The sequence below is a fragment of the Nanorana parkeri genome, unplaced genomic scaffold (assembly GCF_000935625.1).
Source record: "Nanorana parkeri isolate BGI_ZX_2015 unplaced genomic scaffold, ASM93562v1 scaffold2117, whole genome shotgun sequence".
NCBI lineage: Eukaryota > Metazoa > Chordata > Amphibia > Anura > Dicroglossidae > Nanorana > Nanorana parkeri.
The window spans coordinates 191,619-204,808 of NW_017308385.1; the positions used below are offsets into that span (position 1 = coordinate 191,619).

The 13,190-nt window shown below is 47.6% G+C and overlaps 1 protein-coding gene across 1 annotated transcript in view; it reads right to left on the reverse strand.

The window, feature by feature from the left end:
- The window catches only part of HOOK2 (hook microtubule tethering protein 2), a 29,382-nt gene extending 22,194 nt beyond the window's left edge, over positions 1–7,188 (reverse strand). The window contains exons 1-5 of the mRNA XM_018572732.1: positions 7,023–7,188; positions 6,201–6,286; positions 5,018–5,090; positions 4,240–4,290; positions 987–1,119 (exon numbers count right to left, since the gene is read on the reverse strand). Of these exons, the coding sequence (XP_018428234.1) occupies positions 987–1,119; positions 4,240–4,290; positions 5,018–5,090; positions 6,201–6,286; positions 7,023–7,070 (391 nt within the window). The 5' untranslated portion in view covers positions 7,071–7,188. The remainder of the gene's footprint in view (positions 1–986; positions 1,120–4,239; positions 4,291–5,017; positions 5,091–6,200; positions 6,287–7,022) is intronic.
- Between the last annotated feature and the right edge of the window lie 6,002 nt (positions 7,189–13,190).

Genomic DNA, 13,190 nt, shown 5'->3' on the forward strand with positions numbered 1-13,190 from the left:
AGAGCGGGGGGGGGGTGGGGGGGGGGGACAGTCCCCGGCTCCACCAATGGGTCAGGGCCTGCTTGAAGAACCCGTAGCTTGGAGTCATGTTGCCCTTGCTGTTTGAATCTATCCCCTCATTGTATCCCTCCTTGGTTCCGTTGGGTGTTGCTGGGCTTGCTCAGAAGAGATTTTTACTACAGTCATACATGACTTCATTACACAGATTGATTGTTAAAATCTGTCCTTGACTGCAGTAGCGCAAAAACCCTACCACACCTTCCCCCTGCGCATTCAAGTGTCTGATCTAGGGCTGCAACAACTAATCGACATAATCGATTATAATCGATTATTGAAAAAGTTGTCAACTTTTTGAATCATCGATTAATCGACTTTCGATTGGTTGGTCCTGCTCATGGCTCCACACACGCTGCGCGCCACACCTCCTCCCCACCTCACGCTCGCCGCTGCCAGGTCTGCCACGATCGGCACAGGGACGTGGGGAGAAGAAGTAAGGAGGAGCAGGTGTGGGCGGATGACAGCCGCCGATAGACAGGAACCTGCAGCTGTAGCCGCTACCCCTGGATCGGGCTTATTCATAGACATCTCTACAACCAAGCCAAAAATAACTTTTTTTGAGTTTTGGATAAAATAGGGAAGGCTTAGGACCTCTGTAAGGTTATCTGTGTCCTTACTGGGGATATCTAACTCCATCATTCTCCAGGGGGACCACTGTCACTGATCCAAAGCAACTGGAGAAATCCTCCAATAGGGATATCTGCTCTGTTTTCAACTGTTGGAGGTGTTTTTCCCTCTTATTTTGGAGAGATTGTGACAGCAAATATAGGGACATCTACCGGCGGGGAAACAGACATTACAAACCCTCTCCCATTCTCTTCCAACACAGAAAAAGCTTTGGCTGGAGTTGAACGTTAAATATATACATGAAGGACGCACAGGGACCACTCCACAGGCACAGAGACGGGATAGGGGAAATCTCCACTTACCTTCCTTCTTGTCACAGCTGATGGCACATCCTAGGACAAGCTGCACCATCTTCCTGAGCTCTGCTGTGTTGGAGAACTCCCCAATCAAAGCGACATCTGGAATATGATCCTCTGAGACTGGGTGGCCCAATATCTGGACAAGGCAACACAAAAGTACTAAAATAAGGGCCCGTCCCTTAATCAGTGCATAACATGATAACTTACGTTTTAGCGGGGCCTTGATAAATGTGGGATGTTCCCCACAAAACATTGGTCATAGAATAAAATTCATGAAATGAGCATCCAGGACTCTATGTGGCTTCATGAATTGATCACTAAGTGTTTGTAAGTGTGCCTGCTCATTCATGAATGGGGACATAGTAAATATTTACCATCTGCTCACTCTATGAATGAACAGGAGGCAGCTCAGTACAGAGGCTTCCTGTCCATTCATGGCTGGGTCGATGGTAAATATTTACTATCTCCAAATTTTGAATGAACAGGAGAGCTTCCTGTTCATTGAGTGCTGGGCCTGTGCTATGCTGGGCCTCCTTTACCCTCACTGTACATTGTATATGCCATCATAGTCCTCTCTCCCCACCATCTTAACAAACTGCGTCCTATCATATCACACACACCAGCTGTACATCTCACCCGCACGTGCTACCTTCTGTCACACCCTCTACCCAAAAATACTCTGGGGAAGGTGGCAGAAAAATACAAATGATTTCTGTATGCCCCTTGCTTTTATGCCGATACCAAAACTTCAGACAACATTTTGTGTGCCTTCATTTGTTGGGGTGCTGTTGGGGATTGTTCCCTTCACTTCCTGCTCTGAAACTGGGACAGGAAGTAAGGAGAATCTCTTTAATGGACTCATAGAGATGAATAAGTATCAAGTTATTTCTGCTGTGTCCCCGTTTAGGAGAGTTCCTTAGTTTGTGACGTGTCAATGAGACAAAGAGCAATACAAGTTGATAAAGGCTGTAAGAGAAAAATGAAAGATTGTGCCGGAGTTCTTCTTTAATGTCACAGCAGCCGAGTCACTGTGACCTGGGATGAACTGAAGGCTTGCCTTTGATAACGTGTCAGTAAACACATAGTTGTGGCATGGGACTTTTTCTGGGACGCGGGCTGTACCGCAGGTGACAAGGAAGTGCAGGTGAGGTAAATGACAAGAAAAGTTTGCACAAAAACAAAAAGAACTATTCTGATAGAGGAACCCCACAAACACAAAGACTCTAGTGCCTATAAAGAAACAGGATCGTGGCATAGTAAAGCAGTGGACACATGTCACCAGTGAGGGAAAGTTTGGTTTGTGGCATTGTAAAGGAAAACGAAAGATAAACCTAAAAAAAACCCTTAGGAATTCACCATCCTATATGTCTACAAGGAACACACCAAGTGATAGCTGACACAATGCAATTGGAAGGAAGGGCTGTTCTTGTAGCTTATACCAAGTACAGAGATTCTCTCAGTGCAGAAGGAAAGAAGGCAAGGGAGAAACTAAAGAGGATTTACAGTATTGGGCTGATAAGCAGCGATTTTGTATCATAGAGTGCTGTCCCTGTCTTTTTTGGCCTGTTCACACTTGAAATGGATGAGACTAGGGATGCACTGAAACTGTTTTTTCGGTATCGAGTACCGATATTTTTTTTGTTCGGTACTCGCCGATACAGGAGTACCGATACCACTGGCGTGTACCCCGATTGTCAGGAAGTTGGGCAGCAGATCATGACCCGTTGCCCGGCTTCCTGATCCCCTGGGAAGCTGGTATTCTAACGAAAGAACACAGGCTTCACTTGCTAGGCAGCCTGGCTTCCTGACCAATCAGAAAGCCAGGCTGCGGGTCATGATGTGCCGTCCAGCTCCCTGATTGATCAGGAAGCCAGGATGCCTAGCACGTGAAGCCAGAAGCCGTATCAGTGCATCCCTAGATAAGAGCTTTGCTACTACACCATGATGATCATCTCGCACGGAGGAGGGTCTGTTGGGTAAAAATTATTTCTTTTCAGCATCAGATTGTTGTCAACGAAAGGATTAATATTGGGTGAAAAAAAGAGCACAAAGTGTGACCTGGCAGTGGGGAAGGCAAATAACATTCTGGGGCGTATAACTAGAGGTATCCCCAGCAGGAGGAAGGAGGTCCTGATTCCTCTATATAGATCTTTAGATATCACTAGAGGGATCCCCAGCAGGAGGAAGGTCCTGATTCCTCTATATAGATCTTTAGATATCACTAGAGGGATCCCCAGCAGGAGGAAGGAGGTCCTGATTCCTCTATATAGAGCTTTAGATAATCACTAGAGGGATCTCCAGCAGGATGAAGGAGGTCCCGATTCCTCTATATAGATCTTTAGTTATCACTAGAGGGATCCCCAGCAGGAGGAAGGTCCTGATTGCCTTATATACATAATTAGTTATCACTAGAGGGATCCCCAGCAGGAGGAAGGTCCTGATTGCCTTATATACATAATTAGTTATCACTAGAGGGATCTCCAGCAGGAGGAAGGATCCCCAATTTAGATCCCCATAAGAAAGATATGAGGTCTGTCTGAGGGATAAAACATATATTAGGAGAGACTACTGGGACAGTACGGCCTTGAAGAAAGTTACACAAAATGAAAAAAGAAAGGTTTAAAGTTCCCTGCCCCACGTACATAAGAAGGTAAATGTGCGCGTTGTTCGCACCTACGTGTGAAACTGACTATTGCACCACAAGTTAGGTATCACCACACATGACAGATGGAGTGATAGCAATAATTCTAGAGGCTGCGGGGATCAGTCTATCAGCCAGGCGGGACTGAGGATCAGGCGAGTATATCTTCTTTGTTTTTCATCCCTAAACCAAAATGAGCACCTAACCCTTGCAGTATGGGGGTAGCCCCACTGCAAGGGTTAATTTGAACAATACCTGGAGTTCATCTTTAAAGGTAGTAATGGTCTAATACAATGGTTAGCACTTCTGCTTTGCAGCACTGGGGGTCCCTAGTTCAAATACCGGTTAGGACACCACCTGCAATGAGTTTGCATGTTCTCCCTGTGCTTCCTCTGCGTATTACGGTTTCCTCCAAATACATGCTGTCAGGGCAATTGGCTCCTGTCTAAATCAGCCCTGTGTGTGTACATGTGATATAGGGACCTTAGACTGTAAGCTCCTTGAGGGCAAGAACTGATGTAAATGTGCACTGTGTAAATTGTTGGCACTATGTACATTTCTATAATAAATAAATATTGTACAAAACATTCTGCATCAAAAATTAAACGTACTCACATCCTGGTAATACTCCAGAACACTCTGTAGGACTTTCTTTAAGTTGTTGACCTGGTAGAAGATAAGAGGAGATAAGAGAAGCTGCTGAGGATTTCTATGATCTGCTCAATATTTAAAGACTGAAATCCAAAAGACAATATTTACATGGTTAGGATGTTATATCGACATTAAAGTAAACTTAGACATTCCAGTAGTCCTACCATACTGTGAATTCGCTTTAATACAAGCCCTCAATGGCCTCCGTAGTTGCATGCACTGTGGAACAATTCATTCAGCATAGTTGGATTGCCAAGGTTGCCTACCCCTGGTCTACAATCTACAAGTACACCCAGATCTTTCCCACCTTTACCACTGAAGCTCGTTTACCAGACGGCTGTCCAGTCACCCAGTGTGTTTAGGTCGGACTTTTTCTTTAGAATGGGGAAACTATCAGCATACAATGAGCCCAGGGGAGAAGACGAGAAGATGGTTGTACAAACCCTTCCATTTACATATACACTATATTGCCAAAAGTATTGGGACGCCCCTCCAAATCATTAGATTCAGGTGAATATATCAGGGGTAGGCAAACTCTGGCCCCCGCCCAGCTGTGATAAAACTACAAATCCCTCTGCCTCTGGGAGTCATGCCTGTGGCTGTCAAAAGTCTTGCAATTCCTCACAGGACTTGTAGTTGTAGCACAGCGGGAGGGCCGGAGTTTGTCCACCTCTGATTATATATACACACACACACACACACACACACACACATATTAATTAGCTATTTTATCATTATTCACCTTCATCCTCCAATTATCTCCAGTGTCCGGCTTTATCCGCATCAACCAGGTCTCATTGAACCAGCTGGAATCTCTACAGACAGAACAAAAAGGAAAGGGAAATCACAAAAAAAGGGCAGCGGACAGTTCACAGCTCAACACAGTTACAATCATCCTAGCAGCAGATATATGTATTCATAATGTGTCAGTGTAACACCTGTCACGGGGATAACAGTACTCCCCCTAACAATGCCTTAATCTGCTTTTCTCTCCAGAAGGCCAGCGCCATCTTTGTTCAGGCATCATCCAGGGTCACCATTTACTTCCTGGTCTGAGATGCTGGCTCAGAGATGACACAATCATGGTGCCCATGTAGTTCTTGGTTGTGTTCACAAATGCCTGACACGCCATGCGAGAGGCAGCACAGCAGTGTCTCACACAAGTCCCCACCCCCAGCTCCTGATGCTCCGCCCACAGACAGGAACCTCCAACCTGGAATTATAGGACACATAGTCCCTGAAACAATGGAGGAAATTGATGTAGAGTCCCTATTCCAGTATTGATGAGACATAGGGATATAGAGGAGAGATAAGAAGGCAGTAACCCTGGACTTGGAGTTTTAAAGAGGGACAATGATACTTATCCATAATGGCCGCCATCTCTGTGTTTTGTATAGATGAAACATGCCGCTCTGCCTAGGGCTGCCACCAAATTCACCTGGATAGTCCGGGTTTTGAGTCCTGTATGTGCTGTGTCTGGGTTTTAGCTGGCCTGAAACACGGAAACAGCACATACAGGACTCAAAACCCGGACTGTCTGGGGGTATCCAGGACAGGTGGCAACCCTAGCTCTTTCTAGGTCTTTCTATGGAGACAGTCAGACTTTCCTGTCACATGGAAATTGTACAGAGTAGCTTGCAGTCTGTCCAATGGCCTGCTGTATAGGGACATCCAATAGGCAAGATTATCTATCTATCTATCTATATAGATATAATATACACACACACACACACACACACACACACACCATGTCATTTTTGTACATATGCTGTGTGGAAGGGAACACACAAACATTCAGAGGGGTTTTCTTAAGTGTAACTGCCAAAAGTGGAAATCCCCTTCAAGACAGTAATGATAAAAAGGAGCAGATGCGATGAGGTCATACTGACTAATGCTTAAATCGTAAACTGCAAGAACCTACTCACATGATATTCAGGACCTGGGCAATAGCTACTCCACCTGTCAGGTCCTCATAGGATTTGCAGGGACCAGACACTGGAAAAGTCTGCATCTGCAACAGAAGAAAAAAAAAGAGGAAAATGGTTATAAAGTATAATTATTATTTCCATTGTTACCAGCAGCATATACCAATCACACCTAAAAATGCTAAGACAACATGCAGCAAATGAAGGGTTCACTCACACCAAACAGGTCATGTAAATGTACAACCATGTTTCATGGGAGAACGTTTGCCTCTGTGCAAGAGCATCCTGTAATAAAGACCGGTCACCGCTACTCCCTCTCTATGGGCAGGGTGACTGGTCTGGTCTCGGCCCCCTCCTGTAGTTTTCTACAGCTTGCAATGGGTGGAGCCTGGGCCCCTCCCACAGCTCCATTACAGGCTGATGATAATGATATCGCTGCTACATTTGCAAGGTGATATCTGGGTTTGCAAGGGGGCGCTTTGTGCACGTGAAGTGTATTTTGACCCTTTGTGAAGAGATAGATTGAGAGATTCTGTGACCGGAGTTCAGCGTTAACACTGTAACTGGCATATTGGTCTGTGCTCCAAATGGGGTTTTTCTTCCTTCACTGACACATGGTGCAGGGTAGCATATGGTGCAGTGTCAGTGTGCAGGTAGGGCACTGCAGGGACAGTAAGGAGCGGTCCTCCTGCCCCCCTCAGGGTAATACAGAGCCCCGTGGTGGTAACTGGCAGCTAGTTGGGGTATCAGGTAAGGGGAAAGTTAGTACAAGTTACCACACCGCACAACCCCCGTTCCCCAGTGACCAGCCCCATTATGTACCCATGTCATCAGGGGGTCACTTTGCTCCTCTCTCCTCCTGCCGCTCATCTCCGCTCTCTCGCCGGCTCTTCACACTACGATGACACCGAGGGATCAATCTAGGCCACGCCAAGCCAATTTCAAACCGCTTCTGTCCTCTTTCGGCCACCGTATCAGCCACGGCTGTCTTCCACCACGCGTCACTCGCATGCACACGCCCTTTTCCGCTTATCGTCCAATCAGCGAACGGCTTTCACCGGTTGCTATTAGCAACGCTTCCTGAAAAGGGGCCTTCGCTCTCGCAGTACGGGAACAGGGGCTGTCTTCGGCGATGCCTGATTGGAAAACTTTGTATTTGTGGCGATGGAAACTGACGTGTCAGACACGCCTAGAGAGCGCAGTGCTTTCCTAATACATTGTTTAAGCTAGGAGTAGCCAGAGTCAGACTTTAAGTTCGAAGTAGCAACAGTGTTATGGTTGTGGATGCCATCTATACCAACAAGGAGGAGATCTTTCTTCTCTTCCTGTTGTGTCTGTCACACATCTACTCACTTCCTGTTTTGTCTGACCCTTGCCATCCATTAGGTAGGAGGTGGGAAGATATTGGGGGGATTTCCCCTTATTTCCTGTTTTGTCTGACACCTGCCGATTGCGTAGGAAGTGGTAAACCTTTCTTGCACTTCCTGTTTTGTCTGATACCTTTCAAATAGGTAGTAAGTGGGGACGTTCCCCCCTCTCTTCCTGTTCTGACAACCGTCACATGGATAGATGTGAGAAGAAATCTCTGGGACCTAGGGATCTCCTCCTCAGGCAGCAGTGACAGTCAACCAACGGGAAGTGATGTTTCAAGGCAACTAGGGACAGTCACTGCTGCCTGAGGAAGATATGCTTAGTGGCCTTGAAACATGACTTCCTGTTGGTTGACTATCACTGCTGCCTGGGGAAGAGATCCCTAGTGGCCATTTAACATCACCTCCGGTTGGTTGACTGTCACTGCTGCCTGAGGAAGATAGTTCTAGTGGCCTTAAAATATCACTTCCTGTTGGTTGACTGTCACTGCTGTCTGAGGAAGAAATCCCTAGTGCCCACAACATGTCACTTCCTGTTGGTTGACTGTCACTGCTGCCTGAGGAAGATAGGCCTAGTGGCTTCGAAATGTCACTTCCTGTTGGTTGACTGTCACTGCTGCCTAAGGAAGAGGTCCCTAGTGGCCTTCACACATCACTTCCTGTTGGTTGACTGTCACTGCTGCCTGAGGAAGATAGGCCTAGTGGCTTCGAAAGGTCACTTCCTGTTGGTTGACTGTCACTGCTGCCTAAGGAAGAGGTCCCTAGTGGCCTTCACACATCACTTCCTGTTGGTTGACTGTCACTGCTGCCTGAGGAAGATAGGCCTAGTGGCTTCGAAATGTCACTTCCTGTTGGTCGACTGTCACTGCTGCCTCAGGAAGAGATCGCTAGTGGTCCTGTAATGTCGCTTCCTGTTGGTAACAATAAAGTGTCCTGTATCTAATCATGGTGTGCTGGTGACATCTTGGATTGGGAAGTATGTGAATGTGACAACACGCGTCTTGAGGTGCCAAGAGCAATGAATGGCATGGTAATGACATGGCACCATTTTTTTCACGCGTTTCGACTTTGCGTACATTGACATGCATAGTAAGAGTGAACGGGGCCTAGAAGATGTAATCCAGAGACATGTTGGGCACTTTTCACCTCACGGTGCAGCAGATATCCCAGATCATAAACTGCGCTCCCCTAAAGTCTGTGTACAGCCTCCACTATCAGCTGACGCCTGCAGCCAGAGAGTAGGTGAGAACAAGTCACGTCATAGGCTATGGGGGGGATTTTGTGCGATCCCCGGTTGATTCCATGTACATACCCGAAGCGCAGTGGTACTTGTGACCTCTCTTTGGAGCGTCTCATCTGTTTGATACTCTTGAAGTGTGCTTTAGGGTGGAGGATTCCTCTAAATACTCCGGAAAATCCTATAATTGTGGATGAGAGGCGGGAATAATCACATTTCATTCTTTCATCAGACGCCATCATTAGCTTTATTTAACGCACTTCAAAGAGCAATAAGATGCGGCACTTACAGCAGAGCCAAAAATACACACAGCTTAGAGCAGGGGCGGGCAACACCGGTCCACCAGCTGTGCTTTCACTACAAATCCCATCATGCCTCTGACTCTGGGAGTCATGCCTGTAACTGTCAGTGTGTTAAAGTGCGCCGATTCCTTAAAATGTGTCTCCAGCCGAAAATGTTTTGGACAGATTGTGAATGGGAATCAACCTCTGTCAGGGCTATATTGTTACTCGGGACAATGGATAGGTAGCGATGGACCCTAGTGGTGTCCTGTTGGAATTGTTGTCCTGCCTTGTTGACCCTGGCATTGTCCTGCCTTGTTGACCCTGGCGTTGTCCTGCCTTGCTGACCCTGGCGTTGTCCTGCCTTGCTGACCCTCGCGTTGTCCTGTCTTGTTGACCCTGGCGTTGTCCTGCCTTGTTGACCCTGGCGTTGTCCTGCCTTGTTGACCCTGGCGTTGTCCTGCCTTGCTGACCCTCGCGTTGTCCTGCCTTGCTGACCCTCGCGTTGTCCTGCCTTGCTGACCCTCGCGTTGTCCTGCCTTGCTGACACCTGCCTTGTTGACCCTGGCGTTGTCGGGTCTTGTTGACTCTAGGGTTGTCCTATCTTGATGAAATGAGGAAGCTAATGTGTTTCATGGGCCAAAATGACCCCCTTCATGAAGACTTCCAGATGGTGACATGGACCATGGTACAGAGAGGAGATGGGCAGTAACTATGAATGTAAGATTTCCACCCCCACCCCCACCCTCACCCCCCCACCCCGGGTTCATAGCTCCGGATCACCTCCTACATTTGCCAAAACTTTACGTGCAGCATGAACACAACCGAGCAAAAAGTCACAGAGCAGAGATGTCACTCGCCCTGCATTACATATGGATGACCACTAGATGGCGCATTTACAACAGTTTGCACCGAATACATGCCGAAAATATGGAGCAGCAAGACACTACAAATGTACAAATCACATCATCAAACCTTACAGTAATAAATCCTTATCGTCATTCACTGATAAATAAACGTTTCTTCATTGTACCCAACTTGTTACATTTTATTTAGTTTCCTCTTAAGAAGGAAGAGAAATCTGAAACCTTTGACCTTGCGGAGGATTTAGGGAAATATGAGTTGCGGAGAACATGACACAGCTCCAGAGAAACGCGTGACACCAACATAAACACTTATCCTGAATTCTGGTGGCAGTTTCACATCCCCAGAGACCGAAATGCTTTCCAACCTCTATAAATTATTATTGTGCTGAGCTCCAATCAAACACAGACTACTCCTCTTTGCAATGTCCTACTTGCCCAATGGATTCCTAATTATTATTATTATACAGGATTTATATAGCGCCAATAGTTTGCACAGCGCTTTACAATATAAGGAAGACATTACAGTCACAATACAATTTAAGACAAGATGGTAAGGGGGGCCCTGCCCCTGAGGGCTTACAATCTAAAAGGGAGGGGCAATTGATACATGAGGAGGGAGCTGTGTAGGGGTGATTGTTTGAGAACGTGATGGTTGAGCGGTTAGGTTGAGGTGGGATAGGCTTCCCTGAAGAGATGAGTCTTTAGGGATCGCCTAAAGGCAGTCAGAGTGGGAGACAGATGGATAGGTTGGGGTAGAGAGTTCCATAGAATGGGAGACACTCTAGTGAAGTCCTGGAGGCGAGCATGGGAGGAGTTGATGACGGAGCTGGAAAGCAGGAGGTCTTTTGAAGAGCTGAGGGGACGGTTAGGGTGATACTTTGGGACCAGGTTGGAGATATAGCCGGGGCCAGAGTTGTGGATGGCTTTGTACGCGGTTGTTAATATTTTGAACTTTATCCTTTGGGCTATAGGAAGCCAGTGTAGGGATTGACAGAGGGGGGTTGCAGACACTGAGCGGTTGGTTAGGTGGATGAGTCTAATTCTGTTCAGCCGCTTTTGTGATCCACACACCCCTGCCAGACAGCACAGCCAGGAAGGTGGCGGCAATTCTCTATTAGAGTTAAAGGCTAAGTCCACGTTTTATACTATAGTTCATCTGAAAATCCCGAACCACCCCCCTTTAACCTAAATTGAGGGGTGCATCTTCCTTTTTAGCATGGCTCCGCCCACAGAGCCACATCATCCATTGTTTGCCACCGCGGCAGATGGGACTTGTAGAAGGAGCGCCGGCGATTGCTCCTCCCACACCGCTTCCTGCCTTAGGCTGGAGGAGAAGTCTGCAGGAGGCAGAGCATTGCACCCACAATGTTCTGATCGCCGATATACTCACCCGATCCTCGGTCCCATGGTGGCAACCCTTCCGCTCCGGCTGTGGAAAGTCCTCCTGTCCAGTGTAAGTGAATAGACGTGATGACATCACAGGTCCTTAGAGCGATGGAGCTCTCCTGTCCAGTGCAAGTGAATGGACGTGATGACATCACGGGTCCTTAGAGCGATGGAGCCCTCGTGTCCAGTACAAGTGAATGGACGTGATGACATCACGGGTCCTTAGAGCGATGGAGCTCTCCTGACCAGTGCAAGTGATTGGACGTGATGACATCACGGGTCCTTAGAGCGATGGAGCCCTCGTGTCCAGTACAAGTGAATGGATGTGATGACATCACGGGTCCTTAGAGCGATGGAGCTCTCCTATCCAGTGCAAGTGAATGGACGTGATGACATCACGGGTCCTTAGAGCGATGGAGCTCTCCTATCCAGTGCAAGTGAATGGACGTGATGACATCACGGGTCCTTAGAGCGATGGAGCTCTCCTATCCAGTGCAAGTGAATGGACGTGATGACATCACGGGTCCTTAGAGCGATGGAGCTCTCCTATCCAGTGCAAGTGAATGGACGTGATGACATCACGGGTCCTTAGAGCGATGGAGCTCTCCTATCCAGTGCAAGTGAATGGACGTGATGACATCACGGGTCCTTAGAGCGATGGAGCTCTCCTATCCAGTGCAAGTGAATGGACGTGATGACATCACGGGTCCTTAGAGCGATGGAGCTCTCCTATCCAGTGCAAGTGAATGGACGTGATGACATCACGGGTCCTTAGAGCGATGGAGCTCTCCTATCCAGTGCAAGTGAATGGACGTGATGACATCACGGGTCCTTAGAGCGATGGAGCTCTCCTATCCAGTGCAAGTGAATGGACGTGATGACATCACGGGTCCTTAGAGCGATGGAGCTCTCCTATCCAGTGCAAGTGAATGGACGTGATGACATCACGGGTCCTTAGAGCGATGGAGCTCTCCTATCCAGTGCAAGTGAATGGACGTGATGACATCACGGGTCCTTAGAGCGATGGAGCTCTCCTATCCAGTGCAAGTGAATGGACGTGATGACATCACGGGTCCTTAGAGCGATGGAGCTCTCCTATCCAGTGCAAGTGAATGGACGTGATGACATCACGGGTCCTTAGAGCGATGGAGCTCTCCTATCCAGTGCAAGTGAATGGACGTGATGACATCACGGGTCCTTAGAGCGATGGAGCTCTCCTATCCAGTGCAAGTGAATGGACGTGATGACATCACGGGTCCTTAGAGCGATGGAGCTCTCCTATCCAGTGCAAGTGAATGGACGTGATGACATCACGGGTCCTTAGAGCGATGGAGCTCTCCTATCCAGTGCAAGTGAATGGACGTGATGACATCACGGGTCCTTAGAGCGATGGAGCCCTCGTGTCCAGTACAAGTGAATGGACGTGATGACATCATGGGTCCTTAGACTTATTTTAGACCTAAAAGAGCACTTGACCCCACAGCAAGCCCCCTGGCAAGGGCTCATTTTTAATACACCCGGAGTTCTCCTTTAAAGCTCACCTCTACCTACATAATGCACAGTACTGAATGGTGGAAAATCCCTTTAAGACCCGACCAGGATCCACAAACACGGCCCAGCCCATAATGACTGTTTACTGTTCAGCGTTGTTATTGTGACGGCTGTAAAATGTGATTGACTGGAAGTGAATTGAATGAGGAAGCTGAGGAATGTTTATTCCCGGCTGACTGGAATGACCTCATGCCATTCGTTTCTTGTTTTCCTCAGTTCTTTATATGAACCCACTAGACCAGGGGTGGGCAAGTCCAGCCCTCCGGCTGTTGTGGAACTACAAGCCCCATGAGGCATTG